The sequence below is a fragment of the Aquarana catesbeiana genome, linkage group LG10 (genome assembly GCF_042186555.1).
Source record: "Aquarana catesbeiana isolate 2022-GZ linkage group LG10, ASM4218655v1, whole genome shotgun sequence".
NCBI lineage: Eukaryota > Metazoa > Chordata > Amphibia > Anura > Ranidae > Aquarana > Aquarana catesbeiana.
Window position 1 is genome coordinate 106,351,240 of NC_133333.1, and position 25,198 is coordinate 106,376,437.

Below are 25,198 nucleotides of genomic sequence, written 5' to 3' on the forward strand. Positions count from 1 at the left end.
TATTTTTCTCATGATGCAAATTATAATGTTGTGTCTTCATTTGTTTTTTTAGCCAAACCAAAGGTGTACCAAGGAGTTAAAGTGAGAGTGACGGTGAAAGAGCTTCTGGAACAGAAGAGAGCCTTTAAAGCAGGAAAGGACTTTTCAGTAAGTTTTTCTTTCCATCTTTTTTTGTGTTCAGTTGCCACTGGAGCAGCACTGAGTGCTAACACTAACATCTGCAGTTCAATAGGCACATAGTACTGTTTGCTTTTCTCACCTGGGATGGTCTGTGCCAGATATATGTAATTATTAATAGGCTTGGTTACTGTACTGTTTAAAGAGCACAATGCCTTTGTGTAGTATGTGTGTGAGGTTTAAGATCTCCACCTTCTTATTAAGCTAATCTATCTGCATACATCGTGGGACTGCACTTGTATTATATGTGACAGATTCTATCATGATGTGTGCTTCAAGTGTAAGTATGGTTTGATGACTAAAATCGACTCTACTAACATCACATCGGGCCAATTATTTCATAGATGGCATGAAAATAGTTTGGGACAAAAGGTGACAAAATTAGGTTGATTTACTAAAGGCAAATAGGCTGTTCACTTTGTAAGGGAATTTTTACCCAGAGCTTAGTGAATGGGGTGAAATTTCACTTTGCAAAAAATACACATGCAAGGAGAAAACGATTTTTTTTTTGCCTGCACATGATTGGGAATAGATGTTCACCCAGGGCCGGTACTACCATTAGGCAAACTAGGCAGCTGCCTAGGGCGCACTGCTGCCTAGGGCGCCCAGCCATTGGCATTCCTACTCTCTTCTCTCTGCAGCAAGCAACTAAGTCTCAGCATCAGCAGGCAGCTACTGCTCCATTCACACATAGTGTCAGAGGCATAGCGGCGGCGGAGGACAATGTCTGTGTCCCGACTCCCGAATGAATGGAAGCAAGCGAACATTCATTGATGGGCACTGGTAGGCTGCATTGTTGGGAGCTGGTAGGCTGCATTAATGGGCACTGGAGAGGCTGCATTTGATGGGTACTGGGAGGCTGCATTTGATGGGCACTGGAGAGGCTGCATTTGATGGGCACTGGAGAGGCTGCATTTGATGGGCACTGGAGAGGCTGCATTTGATGGGCACATGGGGGCAAAAAGCAATTGTTATTAGGCCTCTTCCTTTGTTGTTTGAATGTTTTCTATTGATTTAAAAAGTAAAACACTGCATCTGGTCACTAGGTGGCAGAAAAGCTAATTATATGATGGAAATGGATAACCCAGCCTTATTGCCACCATCACATTAAAATGGTGGGCTCACAGCAACCATACTATTAATGTGTGTTGAAGCTGTTAGGTAGAGCTGGCAGTTCTGTATATGGAGATAAACTGTGCTATACAGTATTTATATTTTTCGGCATTAGACCCCAATCCAGTTCCCGGCTGTCTCTGCCTTTTGTTTCAAAATAACTGGTTTAAAAGCTATATAAATGGGCAGAATTGAATAACAAGTTTAATTCCCCCCAATAGATTTCAATGGGGTTCATTGCAAGGTTAGCGAGCTTCAAACTAGTTTTGTGAACCTATCTGCAAATCAAACTTGGACAGATTTGTTTATGCCTAACCACCCCATAGATTTCAATGAGGTTCACCGTAAAGACTGTAAGCTTCATACTAGTTTTGTGAAACTGTTTGCAAACTAAAGTTGGGCAGATTTGCTTATCCCTATAAAGAAAAAAAATGCTGCAGACATGTACAACCTCTGCAGTCCAATAGCCTCCCTCTAAAAGATGTACAGAGACCAAGCATGGCAGTACTTCCCCAGGAGGTGATACAGCATGAGAATACAAAGTACCAATATTCCAGCCAACATGCAGTGAGCCTATCCAGATCAAACAAGCGGTATTTGTTTGCACTGCAGCATAGTCCAGTGCATACAGAAACCATGCGGATTGATCATTTATGCAGTGATGCCTTTATTATAAGGTTACCACACTCAAAGGGCAACCATACTAGGAGCATCTGGTGGTGCACCCTGATATCCAGTTTATGATGTAAGCTACATTCCAGATGCCGGAGACTATGAGTCTTAGTCTATTAACTGCAGATGACTAGCAGAGTCTAGAGGGGTGATGCCCATACTGTCCTACACTTAAGCTGGCTACACATTATACAATTTTTTTTGTTCAACTTCCTTCCATTTACCTTCAACTATGTAGTACAAGGCCCTGCCTGATTGCATATAATTTGAAAGTGTTTAGGTTTGACCTCATATTATAGGGTTTTGGTAAATCTAAAAGAAAAATAGTACAAGAAAATTGTAATATGTGTAGCCAGATCAACCCTTGGCCCACATCCCCTGACTGTGGAGATATGTACAAATATTCTGTCTAAGGCTGGCCATAGATGGATTAAAATTTCTATCTGTGTGTGGCCATCCCTGTTCAACAGAAGTTGATCGTTAGATCAATTTCTGTTGAACAGGAATGTTAGAAAACTTTTATTGATCAGCGGCTACAGCAATAGAGAGTGCTACTGGCAGAATACAATGTCCTGGTGAAGGGGGAATTCCTCCATCCACCACATTTGTGTGCACGGAAGAATCTGGTTTTATTTATCTTTTTTCAGCCTGATGGCTGAACAAAAAATGAATTATCTATGGCCAGCTTAACCCATGACTTTCCCAAGGACTTGAACTGTGTCAAGAAAGTCAACAGTGCACTTTTTAAATGAGTACACCTACACTATATTACCAAAAGTATTGGAATGCCTGCCTTTTTACATGCACATGAACTTTAATGGTATCCCTGTCTTAGTCTGTAGGGTTCAGCATTGAGTTGGCCCACTCTTTGCAGCTATAACAGTTTCAACTTTTCTGAGAAGGCTGTCCACAAGGTTTAGGAGTCTGTTTATGGGAATGTTTGACCATTCTTCCAGAAGCGAATTTGTGAGGTCAGGCACTGGTGTTGGATGAGAAGGCCTGGCTTGCAGTCTCCGCTCTAATTCATCCCAAAGGTGTTCTATCAGGTTGAGGGCAGGAGTCTGTCCAGGCCAGTTAAGTTCCTCCACTCCAAAATCGCTCATCCATGTCTTTGTAAACCTTGCTTTGTGTACTTGTCCAAAATGTCTTGATATGTTGAGGCCTTAAGAGTTCCCTTCACTGAAACTAAGGGGCCAAGCCCAACCCCTGAAAAACAACCCCACACCCTAATCCCCCTCCACCAAATGATATGGACCAGTGCACAAAGCAAAGTCCATAAAGACATGGATGAGAGAGTTTGGGGTGGAGGAACTTGACTGGCCTGCAAAGAGTCCTGATCTCAACCCGGATAGAACAACTTTGAGATGAATTAGAGTGGAAACTGTGAGCCAGGCCTTCTCATCCACAGCAGTGCCTGACCTCACAAATGCGCTTGTGGAAAAATGGTCAAACATTCCCATAGACACACTCCTAAACCTTGTGGACGGCCTTCTCAGAAGAGTTGACGCTGGTATAGCTGCAAAGGGTGGGCCAACTCAATATTGAACCCTACGGGCTAAAAGTGGGATGCCATTAAAGTTCATGTGCGTGTAAAGGCAGGTGTCCCAAAACGTTTGGTAATATAGTGTATATGGCATATGGTATATGGTAACACAGCTTGTTAACCTCCCTGGCGGTATGATTATTTCGGATTTTAGGTGCTGAAAGCGGTACAATTATTTTGCATGGAAATTTGGCGTTTTATATTGTAGGTCTGTAAATCTTAACAATAACACACTTAAATCTGTCCAAACCAGAGTCTAGTAGATATCCCGGGTATGATAAAGTTTGAAACACAAAAACAAATAAATTTCCCCACGATTCACTATCGCTCAATTCTGCAAGTGTTCTAATTTACTATCACTGTTTTCTAGCTGGTCTAAAGCCACTTTTGACGTAAAGGGACACTTTTTGGTTGCTATGGACAATCTCCAGTTTCCAGACAGAAAGAACAGTATATATCATATAAAACTGCATGCAGGGCATGGGCCAAAGCACTGGGGACAAAAGGGATGTGAAATCATTTCATACAGTACTGTAACCTGTAAGATTACAGTACTGTATGTGTTATGATTTTGACTTTTTTTTTAATTTGCCGCCAGGCTCCGCCCCTGTGCGTTGCGACGCTCGCAGGGAACGGAGCCCGGCACGGAGAGGCTTCGGAGGAGGATGGAGCCCTCGGACACTGCGGGGGACATCGCAGGATCCCGGGGACAAGGTAAGTAAGGAGGCGCCAGGATCCTGCGATGTAATCCCGAGTGTAGCTCGGGGTTACCGCTAATGGTCCTGAATTTTAACCCCGAGCCACACTCGGGAAAACCGCCAAGGAGGCTACAGTGACACTAAAAGACATCCTTATTTTCCAAAAGATAATTTATACACTGTCCACTACTTAGCAGCCCTGTAATCTCCTTTTCCCCCTCACTTCCATTTGGTTGCAACGAGCGGTACATGTATTTGTGATCATGTGCACTGTTCTATGTACACTAAAAACTCGATAGTCCATAGCCACTAGTCCATCTCAGGAGCGAGAAAGAAAGGGTTCCTACATACAGTGAAATCATGGAGAATGAATGTTGCCAACCTCTAACAGGAAGTCACATCACAACAGCAAAAAAATGGACTATGGAGATTTGGAGAAGGCAGAATGCAATAGAATGTAGATAGGAGTTAAGACTATATACTTGAATAGATTTATTTATTTTTAAACCAGTGTTTAGTGTCACTTTAAAGGGGTTATAAACCTCCTGTGATGCAGCTGCCCCCCCAGAACCCTCCTTTTACTTACCTGAACCCTGTCTTTCCAGTGACTGAGACGAGCACACCAGCTCCAGCCAGTGTTTCAGGTCCTGATTGGATAGATTGATAGCAGTGCAGCTATTGGCTCCCGCTGCTGTCAATCAAATCTAATGACGGGGGCGCCGGGCCCGAGTCCTGCTGTCTGTGTAAATGGATGCAGCAGCAGGACGCGGAAGCATGCCCGCATGAGTGGCCCGAGGGAGAGCGTCTCTCCAACTGGGCACTCGAGAAGAGGAGGAGCCAGGAGCCCCACTGAGGGACCCCAGAAGAGGATGATCGGGGCCACTCTGTGCAAAACCAACTGCACAGAGGCAGGGCCAGTGCTACCACTAGGCAAACTAGGCAGCCGCTTAGGGCGCACTGCTGCCTAGGGAGCCCGGCCACTGTTGTTCCTACTCTTTTCTCTCTGCAGCAAGCAACAAAGATTTAGCATAAGAAGGCAGCCGCAGCTCCGTTCGCACATAGTGTCAGAGGCGCAGCAGCGGCAGAGGACTGTGTCTGTGTCCTGACTCCATGAATGAATGGAAGCAAGCAAACATTTATTGATGGGCACTGGTAGGCTGCATTTGATGGGTGCTGGTAGGCTGCATTGATGGGCACTGGGAGGCTGCATTAGATGGGCGCTGGTGAGGCTGCAGTAGATGGGCACTGGTGAGGCTGCATTTGATGGGCGCTGGTGAGGCTGCATTTGATGAGCAATGGTAAGGCTGCATTTGATGGGCAATGGTGAGGCTGCATTGAAGGGTGCTGGTGAGGCTTCATTTGATGGGCGCTGGTGAGGCTGCATTTGATGGGCGCTGGTGAGGCTGCATTTGATGGGCAATGGTGAGGCTGCATTGATGGGTGCTGGTGAGGCTGCATTTGATGGGCGCTTCATTAAAAAGGTGTGGTATACATGGCCAGGGCAAAGGGGGTGAAGTCAGGGGTGGAGCCAATGGGGGGGTGTCAAAATCCTTGCTCCAGCCCTGCACAGAGGAGGTATGTATGACATGTTTGTTTTTTCTTTTTTCTTTTTTAAATTAACCTTTACATATACTTTAACTATCGATGGGTATATGCCGTTTGAGCAGTAGTACTGTGATCCCAGGCTGGTGGAATGACACCATGACAGTCTGAGAGTCTGCCAACAGATAGAGTTGTCCAACCCAGAAAAGGGATGCCATCAGCTGGAGAGGAGAACCTTTTGCAGGGGACAGGAAATATTACAGCAAAGCTGTCTTTTTATTTGCAATACTGCTGGGCTACTTACTTTTTGTGTGTTTAAAAAGAAATCGAGTTTTGCTTTAATTTTTTGGAGAGTGGTGACAGGGTCACTTTAATTACTCAAACTACATTTAGTTCAAATTTGGTGCTATAGGTATTGCATATTCCATCACATCTGTTTCACTTTGCATTGAACCATCCTCCTGTTTGCTCACAGGGACCCTCGGGTGTGAAACTGCCCAATACAAAGATCTGAACGTTCACTTCTCATGCCGCGTACACACGAGCGGACTTTCCGGCAGACTTGGGCCGGCGGACCAGACTCCGTCGGACAATTCGATCGTGTGTGGGCTCCAGCAGACTTTTTTTTCCCAAAAGTCCGATGGACCTAGAAATAAAACATGTTTCAAATCTTTCCGACGGACTCGAGTCCGGTCGAAAAATCCGCTCGTCTGTATGCTAGTCCGACGAACTAAAACTGACGCTAGGGCAGCTATTGGCTACTGGCTATCAACTTCCTTATTTTAGTCTGGTCGTACGTCATCTTGTACGAAACCGTCAGACTTTGGTGTGATTGTGTGTAGGCAAGTCCGTTCATTAGGAAAGTCCATCGGAAGTCCGCCGAAAGTCCGTCAGATAGACCGTCGGACCAGTCCGGTCGAAAAGTCCGCTCGTGTGTACGCGATATAAGGGTTGCTGCTATCACTCAGGCTTGAAAAAAAAAGTCAAGTGTCAACTAAAACAACCAAATTTAGTACACATTAACAGGAAAGCATATAGCAGTTATCTCAAATGTTTTTCAATATAGATCTCCATAACAAACTGTTTCAAAACCAGGGAGGGAGGGAGAGGAAGAGATAGCTGTCCTTTGTAAATATTTTCTTTTCTGTAAATAATGGTCCATGCTGCCATACTGCCATCTAGTTACATCCAGAGGTATGATCAGTTTAGTAGACAACTGAGAGTTTCTTTTTATACATCTCCAGAAACCTAGAAGTCATATTCTCTTGCAGGCCATTGTCAGGTGTGCCTGTCATTCCATCACAGACTGGGCTGCTATTTTATAACGGAACCTAACATATAGACTTTCAGTTCCTTAGGAACCAGTACTACTCTTTATGATTAAAAGTCATATATAATAGTTCCATTGCACACATTCCTGGAATTGGCAGAAGAATAGCAAGGTGCAGTAGCAACTACCAACTCGAAATTGGTAACGTCATAAGTAGAAATGTATATTGACAGCGTACAGCAAATCTTATTAATGTTATTTAACCTTTTATTCAAGTGATCACATCAGTAAAGTGCAGTGTTTCAGGAGCCTCCCAGGACCCCATTGTCGGGCGTGTGATGACATTACATGCCTGACAAAGGGGTCCTGCGTGACTCTGAAACGTTGCACTTTACTGCTGTGATCTAATCACTTGAAAAAACATTTGGACAACATTTTCAAGATCTGTGGTGTGCTGCCAATATATACTTCTCTTTATAATTAAAAGGTACGGATAGGACTTATTCAATACATTTTCCTATTTTTAAAGTAGAGTTCCAGACTCCTGCAGAAAAAATTAAAAGTGAGCAGCTACAAATACTGTAGCTGCTGTCTTTTAATATTAGGACATGTACCTGTCCACGAATCCAGCGGTGTTTTCACCTGAGCCAATTTTTCACTCGGTTCTTGGGTGCTGCCGCCACCATACTGACTAAGGGAAACCGGCAATGAAGTCTTGCAGCTGCACAGCTGGTTCCCTACTGCGCATGCATGAAGCACACTGTGCTCTGTGAATGGTCTGGCGACGGGGAAAGGAGGAGGGGGGGCGAACTTACAGATGAGTTTGCCATGACAAAGTCAGCCAGAAGTGAGAGCAGGTACCTGTCAAAACCAGATGTGGCAGTGGAGGGGGGTAGGAGGCAAATAAGCAGAGCTTAGCCTTATAGGTGGAGCTCCGCTTTAAGTGCAGCTATCCATAGCAACCAATTACAATTCACTGTGTCCTAGTTTGACTTCAGTAGAGTGAATTCTGATTGGTGTTTATGAGTTAAAGCTTTATTTATCAGGATGTCCCTAATAGCTACTGTCTGTATTAACCCACAACAATCAGATTCAGATTTACATTCTCTAGCCATCAATTCCCAGAGGAAGTTTGACTCCAATTGGTCTCTTTGAGGCATTACAGTTTTGTAAGGCATGGAAAGCAGTAGTGATAACCCAACCAATCAAAACTAAACGCATATACTAATGCAGCCTTTATCAATCTTGGTTACCCCAGAGGAACCCCTAAAATGATTTTAAGGCCTCAACGAACCCTTACTAAAACCAATTCATTGGGGTCAATGGAAAGAGTGCTCCTTGAATGCTTCAGTGCAGAATGTAACAACACTTGTGTATAGCCAATTTGTACACATATACTAGAGCCATTGTACACAGGTGACAATTAACATAAAGGACATGCAAAGTCCATGCATACAGTGTCCTGGCCAAAAATCGAAACAAGGAATCCAGTGCTGCAAGGCACAAGTGCTAATCAATAAGCCACTGTACTGCTTCCTAAATACAATTAAATACAATACCATGCCATTATCACAAACAATCACAATTAATAACAACAAATAGTCGTGCAGCATTTTTTAACATTTAACATTTCACAGTTTTGCATTCTTCCAGCATTGACTACCTTTACAGCTATGTGTATTTGGTCATTTAACATTTCTGAGATGTAAAGTAAACAAGGCTGAAAGACACACCCCTACCATGTGCTGTGATTGCAGATCTGAACTGAGATTAGGTAGCTATCAACTCTCACTGAGGTCTGAATGGGAGCGTCTACACTCAGGGCCTCCAGTCCAAGTTATATTATTTTGAATTGAGTACTGCAGATGTTACCTAAGCTGGCCATAGCTTATTTGGATTCCCCGATCCACAAATTCGAGGTGAATGTAAGAATCCTCTCCACTGCGCTATTGTATTCGGACAGCGGGACTTCTCCATTGTAGAATACACTGATCAACACTGCAGCTGAAAGGCTGCCTACACTGGTGGAACACAAAGTTTCCAGAAGTCATTTTGGAGAGGAGTTGACTCCTAGGTTGACTCATCTTGAACGAGAATGACTCGCTGAACCGGCTGAATTTCGATCCATCTATGACCAGCTTAAGGCTAGATTCATATATGTGTGGGAGGGAAATTTACACAAAATTGAGGAACCCACAGAGAGAAGACTCTGAACTTTTGCAGATGCATGGGGTGGCATTTATTGTTAATGGTACCCCCAAGCCTCAGCAAACATGCCACATTTTTGCATGTGGCTTGGTGCATTGAATTAAAAAAAAAAACAGTCAGGGGCTTCTTTATGAAATGAATGGGCTGCCTGCACATTGAACACAACTCACAATAGTTTGAACCCAGCCTAAACATGTCAAGGTAAATAACTCAAGTACAGTATAGGTGGTGTCAGCAGGGAGTATGGGTAGTTTTAAAAGACTCTTGGATGTGCAAACAATATAGGGGATATGGGAAATGATTTTTCTGCAAACACACACAGGTTGAACTGGATGGACTGTTATCTTCATTCAACCTTATCAACCATGTAAGTATGTGGTTACTATGCACAGCTGCACCAGATTCTGTGCACACCAGTTTTTTTTTTTTAATCTCCCCCATGGTTTAACTAAACTCAAACTTAAACCAAATATGTTGTTGCTGCATGTTCCTTTAATGCCTAAATTATATAACTTTTTTTCATGAGCTACTTTTAGTTAAATCATACCAGGAAGGTGTAACTACAGACACTTCCATTCCTGGGGTGACAACACTTATGCAGTTTAGCTGCTGCGTTGTCGCCTTTTCCTTTTCACTATGAATGAGTTTAACTACAAGTTGTTGCACCAAAACACTGGGGCTGATTTACTAAAACTGGAGAGTGCAAAATCTCATGGTATGCATGACAGCCAATCAGCTTCTCAGCTTGTTCAATTAAGCTTTGACAAAAAAAAAAAAAAAAAAATGGAAGCTGATTGGTTTCTATGTAGAGCTGCACCAAATTTTGAACTCTCTAGTTTTAGTAAATCAGCCCTTATGTATCCACACTGTGTTTTGTGCTTTAAATATATTTCATACATTCACTGAGATCTATACATGAGAAGAACAGAGGGACTGAGTTACAAAAAAATGAACTATTTCTCCAAAAAAGAGGGACCCTTGGAAGCTATGACATGCATTTTTTTATCAGAAATCCTAGGCTACTCTGTACATAACACCAGCCACTGTTTAGCAATAAATCTAATTTTCTACAGTTATTATTACATAAGAACATGCAGGTCACAAGTGTTTGATCGTTCAGTTAAAAGACAACCAAGCTGCAGCCACCCCGTTGAATAAATGAACACAAAGGGGGGAAAAAACATTTTTTTAAGTGATCTGCAGTCGATGATATTTGCATTGGGAGCTGCCAAGTAAATCATTAGCGCTTCCTGGTTCATGAATGTGATAGTGAATGAATCCAGCATGTGTTAGAGGAACAATACCTGAGGTCGTTCTACAACCCCTCCCTCTCCTCCCATTACACTGATAGTCCCTTTAAACATTAACCTTTTCCACACTGGAACAGCAGCATCACCATGGCTTGGACCTAAGCCGGAACGTTGTACAGTACTGCACTACACGTCCATTCAATTAAGGATCCAAACATTTTTTAATAAACAATATTATTATTATTATTCCAATGTCATTATTTTATTATTACATTATTCTACATGTTTCATTATTATATTATTCATATTGAAATAATAAATACTTATACATATTCAATTTAACATAATCAATGGATAAAAGCAGATGACCAGAGACAAAAGGAGTTAAATCGTATGGGTGTAGATGCAAAAGAGCACTAAAAGTAAAAAGTAAGTAAAAAACTAAATACATAAATTTTTTATATATATATATATATATATATATATATATATATATATATATATATATATATATATATATATATGTATGTATATATATATATAAATCCTAAAAACAATACAAATACAATACTTTTTTAGGCAATAGACGCTTCATCCCTGTCTTACACGCTCTGATATTAATAATTTAACGATCACATTGTAATTATTGCCCTTTCTTTTCACATTTTGACACATTTGTAGCACAAGGGATAACTTTAGATAAATCACAACCTAAGCAATAAAACGATACAAAAAATAAAAATAAAAGTTCTCACTTACCTAGTGTCAAGCACCAGTATAGTTGGCTGGCTGGATTCTTCAAAAAAGATGATACAAGTAGGGTGGGCAATTGATATTATTGATTTATTTTATTTTATTTTTTTTATATTTTTGCAGGGCTTCCAGGAGAACAAAATGCAGTTTTCTGATTCAGTCCCTCCTCCAGGTTAGTGTTAAAAAAAAAAAAAAAAAAATCACAAAATAATCATGACCTAGTCACAGGGATTTCTTTATACATGGAAGTCTGAAAGCTCACAGCTCAACTTAAGATCCACTCAATAATTATTCCAACCAATCAGATCTAAATGCTAGAAGGGATGCAGATGAGGACAACAGGATAACCATGTAAGGTTTTTTTTTTTTTTTTTTAGTGTCTGAATGTGACACATTTTGATCTGCTAGTCTAAATAAGAGGTGTTTGGAGGGTTTTAAACCTCACATCCTTACTTGAATATATGAGCAGAATGTCTTTGTTGAGACACAAAGGATATCTGATCAAGTTGCTTTTTATGGATTGAATTGTATATTAGGCTCAGTTGTTCTTTTTACGATTTTCTAAAGAATAAACTTGGAGCTTTCCTTTATTAAACAAAATAAAACATCACATGGGGATAATGTCAATTAAAGAAAGAAATACATGAGCTTATTTTAGCCACAAACTATATCTAGACTTGTTTTTTTTTATCGATTGTCAGCTGTCATAGTTGTCATAAGTTATGCTTCTGATTCCATCAGGTCTTTAGAGTTATAATTTTCTGACTTGTTCAGATGTTTTAACAACACCCTGGGATTGATTTGGTGTGAACAATACAAGTCATACTAATCATTTATAAACCATTTGTGTTATGAACTTTATACTGTATACTCAGCTTCCCCAAGATCAGATCTTTCGCATGTTTTCTGAAATCTTCATACATTGTAGCCACTGACATACCAGCAGGTCTTTTACAATGTATGTTCCAAGGAGGACAATTCAGGTCTTCTTATGTCCCGAAAATAGTAAAACTAAGTTAGCTGCTCTGTATACTAACATTGTTACTGTACTTCTTATGCAATCAAACATTTTCCTGCATGCTGGAGAATTTCCATTCAAATAGCATACTCTATACTGGTCAAAAGAATTCATTTTTAGCAATATTTAATTACTATTTTTATTAAACACATCCACTCTGCAAGGTACTATATTCATAATGGTTCCCAACTCGTGTGAATTTGAGTCACCACATGGTGGGTTGGGTTCCAGTATTGACTACACACCTATGGTTGCCTTTGTCCCTTTACAATGCCTGATTATTTATCACTCACAATGCCAGAATTGGTCGCATTACAATAAAGGGCATGCCATATACCACCAGTCCATGGCTGTAATAGTTATCCTGAATACAATTTTAGTGAAATAGCACCTGCACTATATCTATAGGACAAAGAACAAGTCCTTTTGAAATGTTCCACTGCTTTTAGCTTTAGCAAGGGTGTCCCAAAGCAATGATGACATCATAATGAAAACAAAGACTTGTATTATATGGTTAATTTCAGTAATTCTAATGACATGATCAAACCATGAAACCTTTTGTTGAAAGCAAACAAGATTATGCAAAATAGTAATTTGTTTGACATGCAAATCTTTTTCATTGTATACATAAAACTAACCATGGTCTTGTGTCTTAATCCTAGCATGTTATAGTGCATGTGCACCTATTGTGCCTGCAGCCCAATACCCACAGACCACACCAATGCCCTGCTATGGAGTTCAGGAAAACAGCACAAGCTTACTGGATCAGCTGACTATGGACTATTACCATCAACCTAACACCATTGTGGACAACAGCTCCTGTGACTTCCAGAATGTATTTCCAACTTTCTCAGAAGGATCCATCCAGCCATTTCCCATCTTTCATGAGAACATGGTAAAACTGTTTTTCTGTTATCTGTATTGGTGGTGGTGCATATATGAGCAGTCACTAGATGGCCCACTGAGCCTGCATGAGCTGTCTATAAGATCAAAATACAATATATGCACCAGCTATAGATTCCCTGATCTTGGTGTAAGCACAATAATGGGTAAAAGCCAGTAAATAAAAGGCTACTAGGGCAAGTCCTATAATTTATATAAACAGCCTAGAACAAAAGGCTTTACAATAAAAAGCAATGTGAATATGTAAGAGAGCTGTCTGAAAATGTATTTGATCCCTTTTGCTTGTAACTGCTGAGTAATCAGTTGTAGAAAGCCAATGCTTCTTAAGCCTTTTATTTTTATATCTGACATTATAGCAGAAAAGTTTACAGGGTTAAAAGATCTTGACATAGCTCTGTACTCAGAGATTCCTGATAATTATTCCTGATAATTATATTATATAAAGTGCCAAAAATGTGTTTAGTTATGTAATGCAACATTTATATGGACACTTTTACTAAAGTAAAAGTAAACTCTCACAAAAAATACAGAGTTTTGAAGAGAACTGTGTGTAAAATAGGACTGAATATTTTTTTTATAAAAAAAAAAAAAAAATTGAATTGTTTTTGCCTTCATTTTCTTGTTTTCTCCTTGTGCTATACATGTCCTGTAGACTTTGTATGAACTTCCTGTGTAGGTGTTCACTCTTCAGCAATGGATGAACAATACAGTTCTACTGGGGTGGCTACAGCAGAATGAGCCAGCACACTGTGGAGTTGATTTACTAAAACTGGAGGGTGCAAAATCTGTGGCTGCTCTGCATGATGATTGGCTACCATGTACAGCAGCCCCAGATTTTGCACTCTCCAGTTTTGGTAAATCAGCCCCAGTGTGTTAGTGCAACAACTTGTGGTTAAACTCGCATGAGTGAGAAGGAAAAGGTGACAACACAGCAGCTAAACTGCATAAGTGTTGTCACCCCAGGAATAGAAGTGTCTGTAGTTACACCTTCCTGGTATGATTTAACTGAAAGCAGCTCATGCAAAAAAGTATACTTTAGGCATTAAAGGAACATGAAATAACATATTTGGTTTACGTTTGAGTTTAGTTACACTATTGGGGGGGATTAAAAAAAAAAAAAAACTGGAGCACACTGAATCTGGTGCAGCTGCTGCAGCTGTGCATAGTAACCAATCAGCTTCCAGGTTTTTTTGGCAAAGCTTAATTGAACAAACTGAAGCAGTAGTTTTAGTAGCCCCCCCCCATATGTTACCTGCTGTATGTCTGATCTTGGGATAGACTACCTTTTTTTTCTCTACAAACAAATTCAAATAACTATACTCTTTTAATATGCTTATACCAACCTCAGTCCTACTGGTTGCTCTGGATAACTTTGTTCTGTGAACTGTTAAAAATCATCTCTAAAAAGTACTGGTTGATGTATAGGAAAATATGACTGCAATGTAAAAATAACACTTACCCCTACCCTACCTTCTACTGACGGGCCATCATAAGTCCAACGTAAAACACATTTCTTGGAACTCTTGCCATCAGGGCCAAGGCAAAGGGTGGGTAAGAAGGGCGGCTGCCCCGGCTGCAATGGCTTACTGTAGGGATGGGGGCGCCTTCCTTCTGTTACAAGGCTGACAGGAGTAGGGACAGCAGCAGTGATTTTGACAAGCGAGTGACTGCTGGGAATGGGATTCCCTAAGCCTTGTGAATGGTGGAGGGAGGGCACAGAGGGCGCAGTTGGGCATCTTTGCCCTGGCCACTTTGTCCCGGCACTGCTTGCCATGATTTGGTGTCTATAGATCTCTATAGGACTGACGGGAGAGATGAAGGCTCCCCAAGATTTTTATTTTTTATTTTTAGGTGAAAGATTTAAAAGGTTAATCTGAAACTCATTTTGATATGACTTTTTTTTTTTTTACATGACTTTCCCAATGAGATTTATTTACTAAACACAAATAGACAATGCAGTTTGCAAGTGCTGTTGCTCCAGAGCTTAGTAAACTAGGTAAAGTTTCACTTTACAAAGAATACCCAATCACATGCAAGGAAAATATAAAGAAGCATTTTTGCTTGCACATGATTGGATGATTTACTAATCTCTGGAGCAACTGCACTTGCAGAGTGCACAGTCTATTTGCCTTCAGTAAATCAACCCCATTGTGTATTTCATGTGCAGAATTGTAGAGTAAGTACTCCCTCTAGTGGTCAGCACAAAATAATTAATATAGACCATGGGTGCTAAACCTTTGGCCCTCTAGCTGTTGCAAAACTACAAGTCCAGAGGCATGATGGGACTTGCAGTTCCACAACAGCTGGAGGGTCACAGGTTGAGCAACCATGATATAGACAGTGTATAGTGTCACTTAGGAGGAGGTTTACTAAAACTGGTGCACACAGAATCTGGTGCAGCTGAGCATAGTGATCAATCAGCTTCTTACTTCAGCTTGTTCAATTAAACTTTGACAATAAAACCTGGAAGCTGATTGATTACTATGCACAGCTGCACCGGATGCTGTGTGCACTAGTTTTAGTAAATCTCCCCCTTAGGTGACGTATGGACTTTCACTGACATATAAGGAGCTGCAAAGCGCTGTCACTGTGGCAGAACTAAAACTGGATATCGTTTAAAAAGACTTAAATATTTTGAGCCAAAATACTCCCCCCTTTGGATTTGTATTTTAAAAATTGCAACTGCTAAAGGCATCCATGCACTGATCTTTTATCTAATATTAAGATACAATTGCTAATATTACTACATTATTATTACTATTATTATTATTAGATAAGTATAGCTTTAGGATGACAACATGGATGAGTCTTTCAACCTTTGGAAAATATAATCCACTCAAGATTTGCTTTCTCTCGGCAAAATACAATTTTGGTATAACTTATAGTAAAAAAAGAGAAAAAAGAAATAACATCTGAATTTAGCACCACCTGAGAAAAATAGGATACAATACCTCTTCAGAACACAATCATCTACAAAAGGGGAAAATATCAAGTCTTATTTTTGCCATGAAGGCCATATATGGTTGGCCAACATAACTAATCACAACAGTCTATAAGGTATTGGACTCAGATGTAGCTAAAGTACATTTAACTGTATGCACTCACCCCAAATGTTGTTTCCCTTGTTGTATGTTCTGTGTATACAGCAATGGTGTTCTAGTCTCCAGGAGGAAATGGTAAACTATAATGCTAGCCATAGATAAGCAATCTTTTATTGGATGCATTTAAAAAACAAATATTTTGGAGTATCTAGTGTTTTGCATGCTACTAAAGTGATGTAATCACTTTAACTCTTTTATTTGCAAGATTATGTATATAGAGTGATGTAAGCCAGTTGTAGTTGCTGTAATTACTAGCTGGAATACAATTTCAATAGCTCTGGCCTCTAAATGATTGTCATTTTCCATACTGTTGGAAGATTCCTGTAGCTAAAGTAATACGTTTTGTCATTTTGATCATGACTATATTTGCTACTCTTTGAAAAGCTTACTCTGTACAAATGCTGCAATCTTTGTTAATTGATCAATATTACTCACCCTGATAGCTATTGAATTTATGTCCAGCATTAGTCAAGGTTCCCATTGTTCATTCTACCACTTTTTAGTGCTGCCCCATACAACCAGTATTCCCAACAGAGAAATAAGATAGTTGGGCCACTAGGATAAGGTCTGCCTGGGGCAGGGAGGACTGTGTGACAGTTCCTATGTATCTAATTTGCCTGTACAGTCTGTTTGTTCATTTCCCTAGCATACAATAACATTTTTGGGGGAGTGCAGGAGAAGGGGTGGAAGGGAGTTGTGGGAAAAGAAAACATTTTATCCAGATATACAAATGGGACTAAGTCAGTGGTTCTTAATTGAAAAGGCAATTTAAAGAGAATATGATTAACTTTAAGGTAATTAAGTGTATTAAATATAAATATATATATATAAATATATATATATATATATATATATATATATATATCTATCTGTTTCTTTTTTGCAGACACCACAGTCTCCCTCGGAATCTTCAGATAGGTCAAACTCCTTTGAATACTCTCCAAGTTGTCAAGGTGTAGAGTTTATTCCACAGAGCTACAGCTCCCCTTCTCCTCCTGACACCAATAGCTGTGCACACGCTGGAATGGATCAACACGTATACCAGCACCAGGACAATTCCAGCTTCTGTTACTGTACATTTTGCTGCCCCATGGACTATCAAGGATCAGTGAAAGAACAGGATTCTTATTCTTACACTAACATTGACTATATGGGATATTTGACATCTTCTGAGGACATCTTTACAAAGGACCTGAACAGTTATGATATGTGTTACATTTAACAAGTAGTCACATTTTCCTAAGATGAAACAGCTTAACAATTGCCAAGTAATGCACTGATTATAATAGAAAGCCATATACTTAAAACAAAACAAAACAAAAAAAGATTGTGTTGGGGACTTATGCTAATAATGAGACTGCCTAACCTTAAATTTTGTATTCTTTATGAAAACACACATATTATACATCCAAGATAAACAGTGAGTATAATTATATTCCATAAGATCCTATGTTCATTGTAGTATAGAAAAAAAAATATATATAATTGTTCTGAAACAATGCCAAAAGCTAAAACCCAGCCAAAGACTTTACAATTATCATCATTAGCAATAGTATTGTAATATATGTCAAAGAGCATCTTCAAGGACAGGTGTAAATTGCTTTATGTTATAGTAGCAGCTTTCTCCAGCTGTAAGTATTTGATTAAATGATTTTAACAGCAGTAAAACTGAAGAGGCATAGGGCAATCCTTAATTTCATGAATGAAGACAGTGTATGATCAATATAATATAAACATTTAGGAATTATAATTATGTTTTTAGTTTAACACTAGCTTTGTGTAGAGGAGGGTGATAGTTGCTCAGTCCAAGCAAATTGCCCAATAGTATGACAATCTCTTCATTTATGAGGTGGTAATGATCTCAGTAGATGGTAATTAGATGCTGATAATGCAGAACATTTTGGCCAAGTGCCTTCACTGAGCAGAGATAAGCCATTGCCTATGAAAGGTTATGGGAAGCTTGCTCTGCATTTATTGGAACAGTATATGAACATGTTTGATGAGATATGCAATTTCAGAAATCTTCTCATCCATGTACATAACTGTTAAGATTACCTCTTTCTTAGCAAATTGATAATTCTGATCAACCTAAAAGGCTCATTGCTTGTGAGAGGGCAATATAGACCTCTGTGAAGGCTGTGGCTTTCAGAAATGAGGGTGGGATACATGGAAAATCACGACATGGTTTATTAGGCCATCTAATTAAGCAACCTGATTGGTTAAACAAGTGGCTACTGGATCAAAGGTATTATTAAGGATCAAACAAACCTGGGCAGCAACCCCCTGGTATCAGGAACTTCTAATTAGATGAGAAAAAAAAATGCTAATGGAACAATCTGAAAAGTTTACTTTAATACAGACTTCAGTATATACATTTTTAAACACCAGTATAGTATAGTTCAGTATTATCTACTTGAATAATGAATATCTTCCAATTCATTGAACTAACCTGATTTCTGCATAAAGGTAAGCCTGGCTGGATTTGGTCATGGGTTCTCTATATTCTTCAAGGGAAGGTTTACCATTATTACAATCAATCACAGTGTTCATATGTATAATGACCACATGGATCTAGCCTACTGCTTTTTCCAAGAAAATCAACAAAATATCTATCCATCTACCATTTGTCAGGCCTAGCTGGACCCAATATAAAAAAAAGTATCCCCAGGCTTGCTTTCATTATAGCACATTTGTAGTATTTTATGGACTAAATTTGTTTATTGATCATGAACATTGACAAATGCAGTAGTGGTTTTCTGAACTGTGTGGATTAAAAAATGTTATTAAAATACACAACCAAATGAAGGTTAGAACATCTCCCAGTAGATATACGTACATATACAAAACTGCATACTACAACAGTCAAATTGCTGCATAAATTGTGGGTATAAAATAAAAACCCACAAGCTTTCTATGTTTACATTACTATACCACTGTAATTATTATAAAAACATGGGAACAAAATATATACTTACCTTGTAGTAAAGCCATGAACTATATACTCCTTTCCCTTGGGAATACATGTTTCTTAATGCCCATTATTGATATTTATAGCAGAAAATAGGCACTACATATATTTTTCTTTTTAAATACAGTCACAGAAATCTATTTTACACTCTCTGAACAGGTTCACACAGTGTATCTGTCAAATCCAAAGCTTCTCAAACAAAATTCTTTAAATTCCAAGACTGTCACTACTTGAAAGAGTTTTTTTTTTTTGATAGAAGGCCATTTCAAGGTGTGGATCTGGCAAAGTTGTGAACAAGAATATATTGCTTGAAACAAGGAAAAGCTATTTTATATACCTTTGTAAACAAAAACTGATTAACACTGAAAACTGATCTCTAGGCATATATAAAACACCAGTTAATACACTCATGTTTTAATTAAAAATATATACATCCAATTGTTGTAAATACCTAAGGCCTCCTATGTAGCAGTCAGCCTGGGGGAGGGATGGCCAACATGAGGTGCTTATTAGTGCTCTACAACAATGAAGGTGCCAGACCTGTTTATTCTGTCCGGAAGAGTTAGCTGGATGACAAAATAGTTTTTAGAGAATACCAATGGCTTTTTTTTAGGTATAGAAGTGTTTAAATACATCTTTAAACTTTTTATTTATCTGTTTGCCTGGAGTTCAGCTGAAAACTAAACCAAATTATTAAACAAATACATACTTTCTTTTTTGTTAAAATTGAAGACTGTAATCAAATGTTTTGTGCCTACAAAACCTGCCTTTCTAGTCTTCCCTTTTTGACTATTTTTATACCCATTGTCTTTTATATGTGATTACCTGTCTCAGTTGTGTTGGTCAAATTTTATGTTGAACAATGAACAAAACTAAAAAAACTGCCATTTTGTAAGAAATATATATATATTTTGTAAAATAACCTTCCTTGTGATTTGTTTTCATTACAACTGGGTTTTATTGGATGAGTGATTCTAATGGTTATAATGTGGGTGAACTGGAAGAGTGGTGCCCTGTCTACCATGCAATTATTCATGATTAGGCATTTTGTGCCTTTCAAAAGTTTTGTGCCTCAGATGACTATGGCATAATGTAAAGGTCTATTTCTTTCAGTTCCTTGATAATAGGAGGTAGAAGGTCACAGTTTTCCTAATAATAAAGTTAATAATGTACACACAAAGGGAAGAAACAGATATCTCCCACTCCTTCTGTAGGGGGTCAGGCAGCTTTAAAGCCTAGAACACACGGGCTGAATGTTGGGCGGCATCAACAGTCCGGTCCATGTGTACTGCAGCCGGTTCAGCTAGCTTTTGTTGACAGGGCATGACCGAAAAAGGTCTGCTGATCGGCTCTCGTTCAGCACTCTCAGCTAATGGCTTTCAATAGTATGCAGGCAGTTTATTTATGCTTCCTCGTGGCACCCAGGTGGTCTATTTCAGATGTATAACATTTCCTTGGGCCCCATCAGTTCATCAGAGGGGTTCAGGAGGCTGTAGCAGGGAGGGATTTTTTCTTTTTATTTCAGTGCTTAGGTGGATTAACACAAGCCAGGCCACATTTGTCTATAATAAAATTAAAGTTCTGGCCCACAGCCTCAGTCCCTGGTGGAGTGATTCTCTCCTTCAGCAAGGATGTACTGAGGAGAGGGTAGGCTGTATCAGAGGGATCAGCAGCCGTCTGGCAACCATCAGAAGAGACAGAGCACACTAGGATGCATCCAGGCTGCAGAGACTTATTTTCTCATAAAAGGTACAGTAAGACGCACAAAGTGCAAACACCACGTGCCATGCCCATGATGATGAATGATACAGCAGCGAATGAATGTGATCATCATCATTAGGCCTCATGCACACAGGACATTAGAAAAATGGCAGTAGCGTTAGCTGTAGAAAGCTGTAGCTGTAGAATGAGTTTTGCAGCGTTTTTTGCAGTAGCATTTTTTTTTTTAGCAAAACTATACTCCCACAAAAGCTTATGGCTCAAAACCGCTCATAAATGCTGAATAATTGTACTTTTCAGCATTTTTCAGCGTTTTTAGTTTTTTCAGCTTTTTTCAGGGTTTGAGCATTTTTACAGCTGAAAAACCCATTACCCCTGTTTCCCCGAAAATAAGCCCTACCCCAAAAATAAGACCTAGCATGAGTTTCTGGGATGGCCATCAATATAAGGCTTACCCAGAAAATAAGCCCTAGGTAAAGTCCTTGTAAAGTCATGTATTCCGTGTATTGTGGAAAGTACCTTATTTACAGCTCCAATGGGCGCTCACATGACCCGCTGGAGATCTTCACCTCTCCTCCTGGCTGACGTCAGCAGCCCCTCCCTCTTCTGCGCTTGGAGCGGAGCTGACGTCAGCGGGATCTCAGCCTCTCCCTCTTCAGTATTCGCAGCGAGGAAGAAGAGCTTCGGCGGGTCATGTGAGCGCCCAGTGGCACTGCAAATAAGGTATTTTTCACAATAAAGTTACACAAAGAGACACACTGCACATTATATAATCTTTTTACAGAACATATTACATGATTTTACAAGGTCTTTAACTAAGGTTTATTTTTGGGATTACAGAATTTCACAATGCTGACTCCTGAGCTGACAGGTGGAGAACTTTTTTTGTACGTACCGTAAATAAATAAGACATCCCCTGAAAATAAGCCCTAGTGTGTTTTTTGTAGCCAAAATTAATATAAGACCCAGTCTTATTTTCAAAGAAACGCAGTAGTTCTGGGAGTTTTCTTCCAGCCAGAAAACGCCCCTGCCTAAAAACGCAGATAACATCGTATGTATCGTATGGACACGTAGGATAACATGCTGGGGAGTTTATTGGCTGCAGATAAAAAGCCTGAAGCCAAAAAAAGCAGCTGTAAAAATGTCCAGTGTATATGAGACCTTATCATCATGATAATCACACAGCACAGGTACAGGAAGGGGAGGGGGGATGGAAAAACCTTGTGGCTCAGTTGTGTATTTTTACTGCCCCCAACTGCTCTCCCTTATACTGCAAAGCTAGCAGAGGGGGGATAATATATGCTTTGACCATGATGCTCTATCCCTGCTTTCGTGTTCAGCCGCCACCCGCTACCGTTTCATGTGCTGTCCCATTCCATCAGGAAGCTCAGGACCACTGTAAGTAGTCAGGTTGGCAGCGCACAGAGGAAAAGGACAAACATTCATTTTTTCCTCTTCTCTGTGATAAATAAAGACGGAATCTATGAGAATTGTGTTACTTCTGGTTTTGCTTCTGTGTTTACCTAGCTGGTTATCGCCAGGTAAGTAGCCAATCAAACCAATCTTGATCAGCTGCCTTGGAGGGCCAAGGAGGGATCTGGGGTCTATGACCCCCTGATCGCTCCATTAAGAGTATCTGTCACTGCCAAAGCTATTGCAAGGAATGTCGTTTATGCCTTGTGATAGCAATAAAGTTAAATGAAATAAAAAAGTAAGTGGGAAAAAGCAATAATGTTGGTGCCAGATCTCACGTTTATTTTTAAACTGGTAATCTGTAAAGGATAACCTTTAACCAGTAAAAGTGTTGCCTATGAAAGATTTTGGATGACACTTTAAATGTTGACACAAATCCCAAATGTTGGCACACTTGGGATCTATTTTACTTGGGACATCATCTTTTTTTATTTTACCCAAAAAAATGGGTATTATATTGTGTTTCTGTGCACTAAAATTAATTCAAGTGTTTTTTTTGTGAAAATTTGATTTAAAAAAGGGCTTTATAAATATCGTTTGACATTTCATTCTCCAGGGCCCTCTTCTTGGGGGGGGGGGGCATTGGCAGGGGGCTCACGAGGTAGGTTGTACAGGGTCCCATGATTTCTAACAGCGGCCCTGTCTCCCAACATTTGTTTTTGAGAAATATTTGCCTGTACAACCTTAGTTACCATCTGTGTCCCCACTAGGCAAAAGCTCACTCTATTGTCTCCAAGACAGAAAGTGATGGAAAATCTTAAATGTTACAGTGGTTATTTGAACAAGAAGTGAGGGGATATCTTCTGATCGGGAAGCCTATTCTGGTTAAAATTACCCCCCACCCCCCCAACCTTATAAAGAATTTTTTACTTTCTGTTGCATCTGCTGGGCAGGAAGTGAAGGGGCACACACTCGCACACTTACAGTATATGCACATTCTGAGCACAACTGCAGCCCATTGAAACTATAAGTACATCTGCCGTGGTGGAAAATGGTATTGGTAGTTTTTTCATTCACAGGAATCCGTGAATGAATGACATGACTGTGTAGGCAGAGCCTGCACAGCCCCGCTGTTTTTAAAAAGTTACAGTGGGTGCAGGGAGAGGATCCCCTGCCCACTGTCACAAAAAGGGGAGCACTGGCAGTGGGAGGTGAATGCATAGGAGCATGTTACACCCTAAATATGGGGTGTAACATGTTACACGCTCCAAAAGGTAAACTTATCCTTTAAAATATTTTATTAATAATATGATTAGTATATCAGTACTGATCCTTGTGTATTACACATGCATCCTTTAAGTGTTATTAAACCCTCTGCCTTCAACTAGAAATGTTGTTACATACCTGATCTACTATATTTTCCTTTACAGCCTGACATCTCTTCAATTGCAGAATTAAAGGAAAAGTATTGGGTTTGTAAAAAAACAAACACACAAATTTACCTCTATGCTGCAGCATCTGTGTGTGGATGCAGTTGTCCCATGCCAGCTCTCAGCCCGAGAACTGAGCAATCACATGACCGCTGATCGCTCAGTTCTTGGTCTGCTCAGAGTAGATTGCAGTGACTGTTAGTCACTGCTCTCCACTCTGCTCCTCCAGTGGCAGAGCCAGCTAATAATCAGGTGGCTGGGTGGATCCTTAAAATACTTTTGTTGACCCTTACAGGGCCTCAAGCCAGTCTGCCATGTCAGTTGATAGTGGGCAATAACCTGCTGTCAGTAGACTCTGGGTCATAGAAGTGCAAAAGTAAATGCACTTCTGTAACCTACAATTATGGCCAAAAAGCTAGTTCTCTTTTAAACATTTAATTCCCATCTAAAGGGAGGCTTGCCTTGAAAGGACCCCTGATGCCCCCGGCATAGCCAACCTTACATGCACAGCCTCAGTCATTACTACATTCCAGTATGCCAGTGTTTCATGCAGTCAAAGTCCAGATCTGAACCACAACCTCTGTGATGCTTGGCTATGGCACTTCTTGCTTAGCCACTTAGCCACTTGAGATGCTGGATAGCTCCCTATCTTACCTTGTATCTTGTTTCTGGTGATTCTTGATGTCCTTGTTCCTTCCATGAACTTCCTGATTTATGTCTTTGTACTTTCTGTTTGCTAGATTATTGAGCTCTCTCCAGACGATATCTTGTTCCTTTGTGTAAATGCAGCTGTCCTTATCTCCACTACCACTCATTACCAACCTTTGGTCTATTCCTCCACTACGCTTCAGCTTGATCCCAAACTGCAACTAGTATACAAAATAATTCTGCGCTGCCTCAGACAAAGAAAAGCAGCTAACACAGCAAATAGTGTATGCAAAGAGATGTAAAACAAAAAAGTGTAGCGCTAAACAAGTGAGTCACATGTATAAACATATGAAATAGGTGGGGATATACCCAATAGGTAAACACCAACAAATGAATAAAAAACAAAGTGGATAAATATGAATAAAATAAAAAGTCCCAAACATGGATAGAGTATAAAGTCCCAAAAAGACTTGCAAGATGTGGAAATCTTGATAGATGCAAACATGAAGTGAAAAAACACCACCAGCGGTGAAATGGAAGCTTACCAGAGCGTTTGAACCCAAAAGAACCTACGTTCAATGGGTCAAACAGGCTTGTGTGATGATAACAACCACTGGCAATACGTGATCTTCTAGAGGCTGTACCCAAAAAACACGACCAACAACAGAGTGGTAGATTTCATGAGCACGTCCCGTGAGGCATGGATATCAGATGAAGGTGGATTGAAAGAGAGAACAAAAAGGCCACATAGCGTAATTCTGTAAGTAATAAA

The 25,198-nt window shown here is 39.9% G+C and overlaps 1 protein-coding gene and 1 long non-coding RNA gene across 2 annotated transcripts in view; one reads left to right on the top strand and one right to left on the bottom strand.

Moving 5' to 3' along the window:
• Positions 1–12,485, bottom strand: part of LOC141110791 (uncharacterized) — a 28,781-nt gene extending 16,296 nt beyond the window's left edge. Inside the window, exon 1 of the long non-coding RNA XR_012236343.1 lies at positions 11,233–12,485. This is a non-coding gene — a long non-coding RNA (uncharacterized lncRNA). The remainder of the gene's footprint in view (positions 1–11,232) is intronic.
• On the top strand, positions 58–20,138 carry POU2AF3 (POU class 2 homeobox associating factor 3). The gene is made up of 4 exons (XM_073602412.1): positions 58–147; positions 11,350–11,398; positions 12,907–13,139; positions 17,135–20,138. Exons 2-4 carry the CDS (start codon positions 11,368–11,370, stop codon positions 17,468–17,470), a joined length of 600 nt encoding a protein of 199 aa, XP_073458513.1. The 5' UTR covers positions 58–147; positions 11,350–11,367; the 3' UTR covers positions 17,471–20,138.
• Positions 20,139–25,198: the final 5,060 nt, after the last annotated feature.

What these genes read in the sequence shown, in the direction of transcription:
- POU2AF3 (XM_073602412.1), top strand. Translation starts at nt 11,368, where the DNA reads ATGCAGTTTTCTGATTCAGTCCCTCCTCCAG. An exon ending in TGATTCAGTCCCTCCTCCAG is followed by an intron (nt 11,399 to 12,906) that starts GTTAGTGTTAAA and finishes TCTTAATCCTAG; the next exon opens with CATGTTATAGTGCATGTGCA. An exon ending in CCATCTTTCATGAGAACATG is followed by an intron (nt 13,140 to 17,134) that starts GTAAAACTGTTT and finishes TCTTTTTTGCAG; the next exon opens with ACACCACAGTCTCCCTCGGA.